At 41.6% G+C, this 5,000-nt stretch overlaps 1 protein-coding gene across 1 annotated transcript in view; it reads right to left on the bottom strand.

Annotated features, from left to right (window-relative positions):
* Positions 1-5,000, bottom strand: part of nptxrb (neuronal pentraxin receptor b) — a 27,314-nt gene that overhangs the window by 2,276 nt on the left and 20,038 nt on the right. Inside the window, 1 exon segment of the mRNA XM_079643151.1 lies at positions 1-876. This exon segment is cut by the window's left edge and continues 2,276 nt beyond it. Coding sequence (XP_079499277.1) covers positions 643-876 — 234 coding nt within the window. The 3' untranslated portion in view covers positions 1-642.

Genomic DNA, 5,000 nt, shown 5'->3' with positions numbered 1-5,000 from the left:
TTGATTGTTGTGCTTTTATTTAGATCTTAATGTGCATATGTATACTTGTATGTCTCTTTTGATTGTGTAAATAGTTATATACATATGTGCATACATATTTTTATATATATTTGTTTTTGTATTCGGGATTGTGGGAAACGGTATTTCGATCTCTGTCAGTACACACAAACTGAAAGATTGACAATAAAGTTGACTTTGAGAGCCTCTGCCTGAATGCGTGGTTATTTTGATCTACATTTAATGTTTCCACAAGAGTGCGCTTCATGCCAGTGTTTCCTCTCATGCACTCAGGTGACTCTCTGCAGGATTACACGTGGACAGCAGCGCTAAAAACAAACAGAAACAACCGGTCCATCTCTCTGTCCAGCAGCAGGCATCCCAACACTAAATCCCACTTCAAAAGATAATCATATAATCATGTGTTTCAAGCCACTCTAGTGAGTATTCATTTAGTTCCAAAAAGAGGTTTTGTATATATCTGAGACTCATAATATATGAATGAAAAACAGTATGATAGGGGAGCTTTAATGTTGTGAGTGTTACAATCGGATCCACGACACCAACACTAACAACAAACAGAAACCGGTCCATCTCTCCGTCCATCTCTCCGTCCACCAACACTAACTCCACCCCCTCCTCCCCTCACTGTTTGGGGCCAGAACTCTGGGCGTGGCAGGGGTCCAGAGTCTCCTTGGTGGCTCCTCCATAGACGTCTACGTCCAGGTCGGTCCAGGGCGCGATGTTCCCCAGCGCCGAGGAGCTGCACTCGGACAGAGCGAGCACCTCAGCTGGCTTCAGGACCCGGTCCCACAGGTTGAACTGAGACAGATCCCCCACCAGAGCCTGGGACGCGTCAAAGTGACCCCCCAACGTGTCCTGGAGGGGGAGGAAACACACACATGGATGCTAGGATTAATCGCCAGGACACCAGGGTTACGGACCTAACCATGATCCAAGCTGTTTGATTAGATCAGTGTTTGATTCTCTGGATCTGTGTTTATGAGAAGAGTTTGATTCTCTAGATCAGAGTTTGATTCTCTAGATCAGTGTTTGATTCTCTAGATCAGAGTTTGATTCTCTAGATCAGTGTTTGATTCTCTAGATCAGAGTTTGATTCTCTAGATCAGTGTTTGATTCTCTAGATCAGAGTTTGATTCTCTAGATCAGAGTTTGATTCTCTAGATCAGTGTTTGATTCTCTAGATCAGAGTTTGATTCTCTAGACCAGAGTTTCATTCTCTAGATCAGTGTTTGATTCTCTAGATCATTGTTTGATTCTCTAGATCAGAGTTTGATTCTCTAGACCAGAGTTTCATTCTCTAGATCAGTGTTTGATTCTCTAGATCAGAGTTTGATTCTCTAGATCAGTGTTTGATTCTCTAGATCAGTGTTTGATTCTCTAGATCAGAGTTTGATTCTCTAGACCAGAGTTTCATTCTCTAGATCAGTGTTTGATTCTCTAGATCATTGTTTGATTCTCTAGATCAGAGTTTGATTCTCTAGATCAGAGTTTGATTCTCTAGATCAGTGTTTGATTCTCTAGATCAGTGTTTGGTTCTCTGGATCAGTGTTTGATTCTCTAGATCAGAGTTTGATTCTCTAGATCAGTGTTTGATTCTCTAGATCAGTGTTTGATTCTCTAGATCAGTGTTTGATTCTCTAGATCAGAGTTTGATTCTCTAGATCAGAGTTTGATTCTCTAGATCAGTGTTTGATTCTCTAGATCAGTGTTTGATTCTCTAGATCAGAGTTTGATTCTCTAGATCAGTGTTTGATTCTCTAGATCAGTGTTTGATTCTCTAGATCAGTGTTTGGTTCTCTGGATCTGTGTTTATGAGAAGAGTTTGATTCTCTAGATCAGAGTTTGATTCTCTAGATCAGTGTTTGATTCTCTAGATCAGTGTTTGATTCTCTAGATCAGAGTTTGATTCTCTAGATCAGTGTTTGATTCTCTAGATCAGTGTTTGATTCTCTAGATCAGTGTTTGGTTCTCTGGATCTGTGTTTATGAGAAGAGTTTGATTCTCTAGATCAGAGTTTGATTCTCTAGATCAGAGTTTGATTCTCTAGATCAGTGTTTGATTCTCTAGACCAGAGTTTGATTCTCTCGATCAGAGTTTGATTCTCTGGATCAGTGTTTGATTCTCCAGATCAGAGTTTGATTCTCTAGATCAGTGTTTGATTCTCTAGATCAGTGTTTGATTCTCCAGATCAGTGTTTGATTCTCCAGATCAGTGTTTGATTCTCTAGATCAGAGTTTGATTCTCTGGATCAGAGTTTGATTCTCTAGATCAGTGTTTGATTCTCTAGATCAGTGTTTGATTCTGTAGATCAGAGTTTGATTCTCTAGATCAGAGTTTGATTCTCTAGATCAGAGTTTGATTCTCTAGATCAGTGTTTGATTCTCTAGATCAGAGTTTGATTCTCTAGATCAGTGTTTGATTCTCTAGATCAGAGTTTGATTCTCTAGATCAGTGTTTGATTCTCTAGATCAGAGTTTGATTCTCTAGACCAGAGTTTGATTATCTAGATCAGTGTTTGATTCTCTATACCAGTGTTTGATTCTCTAGATCAGTGTTTGATTCTCTAGATCAGAGTTTGATTCTCTAGATCAGTGTTTGATTCTCTAGATCAGAGTTTGATTCTCTAGATCAGAGTTTGATTCTCTAGATCAGAGTTTGATTCTCTAGATCGGGGTTTGATTCTCTAGATCAGAGTTTGATTCTCTAGATCAGTGTTTGATTCTCTATATCAGAGATTGATTCTCTAGATCAGAGTTTGATTCTCTGGATCAGTGGTTCCCCTAGGGGTACTTGAGGGGATTGCAGGGGGTACGCAGGTGCCAGGCGTTCTAAATATAGCGCAAGTCATCGTCAAATAAATAAATAACTTTTGTCGTACATGAATACAGAAAGTAACAATGTTTCCATTCAAATATGACCGATAAAAGTGACTGTTCATAGGGGAGGGTCTTCTCCTACAAAAATACATTAGTGAGTCTTAACATCATTGTTTTACCTGAAAACCAGTGTACATTTCAAGTTTAAATGCATTTGTATTGAATGTGAGTTATGCAAGTGATTTTCATTCAATAACAAAGGTTTTAATACATGAAGAAATGTAGGCGAATGATCACAGATGAGTGGGGGGGGTTCTTATAGAATGGAGGCCAGCTCAAGGGGTACACGAGACAAAAAAGGTTGGGAACCGCTGCTCTAGATGATGGAAAGTTGAAGAGTCTTTCTCTCAGGAAGGTTCCTAGGAAAGGCTTCAGAGCTTTCTTTGTTGGATCACAAAACATGTCCACTGTACCTTTCTGGACCAAACGAAAGGAGATAACGCAGTCCCACATCTCCTAGCAAACCCAGCATTTACTGACGAACAAATTCTGCTCCTAGCACACCACTCCGAATAGGGCGTGCCCACGCTCATGTTCGGCCCGACTCCCATTTACTGCCGATTTCGGGCCGGTGTATCTGGGCCTTTAGACGCTTTTCTCCGAAGCGACCTACATTCAACAACTGATGGCCGTCCCCACAGGAGCAGTTTGGGGTGAAGTGTCTTTCCCAGGGACACAACGACATGCTGACTGCAGCAGGGATTGAACCAGTGCTCTCCCCTGATCCGGAGATAAACGCATTATCCCACTGAGCCACAGCTTTGTAAAAATGTGAGAAGCACTGTAAACGATCCCAGAGTAAATCAATATTTTTAGTCCATTAGTACACCTCCAAGATACGCTCCATTAGTACACTTTTTTGCATTTACACTGATAGTATATTGTATTGAAAATAGACTACAACCCTCCTCAGGTGTGAACTGTAACTACTGCGTTCATCTCTCCTGGTTAGATCAAATGAGAAAGCAGGGTGAAGATCTGTGCATATGATTCTCTTTAGACAAGATGAAAACATGTTTATCCCAGAGTGAGAGGACTCTTCCCCATACAATCCAGACATCAGTTCGTCTTCAGATTAGGTTTTTGAAGCACTTGCAAAACATCTAACCAGGTTGATGCATGGTTTCAGACTCTCTCTCTCAGAGAGGCAGAACCAGCTCTGACTCGTTCTTTCACACCGGGGGAAATGTCATGCTTCCTGGTGGTTATGTAACCCTAGTTTCTCACTTATGAGCAGCAGTCAGTCTGTCTTTAAAAAGCTCTCCATATTTATCCATCCACACATCTATTATGCATGCATTCATCCATTAAACTGTCCCATCCAGTGATGTCACTCAAGACATCAGGACTGCAATTAGCATCTATTTTGACGATTGATTCAACAGTTCCTTATTACTTAGATTAATCCGATTAAAACAAATACTTTCTATTTGAACACAAAAAACAGTCTTCTTGACTTCACGTCACCACCGCTAAGCTAAAGGTGGCTAATGTTGGGCTATACTACAGCACGTTCACATGAGTTCACGTCACCACCGCTAAGCTAAAGGAGGCTAATGTTGGGCTATAAAGGAACTACAGCACGGTCACATGACTTCACGTCACCACCGCTAAGCTAAAGGAGGCTAATGTTGGGCTATAAAGGAACTACAGCACGGTCACATGACTTCACGTCACCACCGCTAAGCTAAAGGAGACTAATGTTGGGCTATAAAGGAACTACAGCACGGTCACATGACTTCACTTCACCACCGCTAAGCTAAAGGAGGCTAATGTTGGGCTATAAAGGAACTACAGCACGGTCACATGACTTCACGTCACCACCGCTAAGCTAAAGGAGGCTAATGTTGGGCTATAAAGGAACTACAGCACGGTCACATGACTTCACGTCACCACCGCTAAGCTAAAGGAGGCTAATGTTGGGCTATAAAGGAACTACAGCACGGTCACATGACTTCACGTCACCACCGCTAAGCTAAAGGGGGCTAATGTTGGGCTATAAAGGAACTACAGCACGGTCACATGACTTCACGTCACCACCGCTAAGCTAAAGGAGGCTAATGTTGGGCTATAAAGGAACTACAGCACGGTCACATGACTTCA

Source organism: Notothenia rossii (genome assembly GCF_949606895.1).
Source record: "Notothenia rossii genome assembly, chromosome: 1".
Classification (NCBI taxonomy): Eukaryota; Metazoa; Chordata; class Actinopteri; order Perciformes; family Nototheniidae; genus Notothenia; species Notothenia rossii.
Note: the sequence above shows the minus strand (reverse complement) of the source record. Positions and strands in the feature narration are given on the sequence as shown.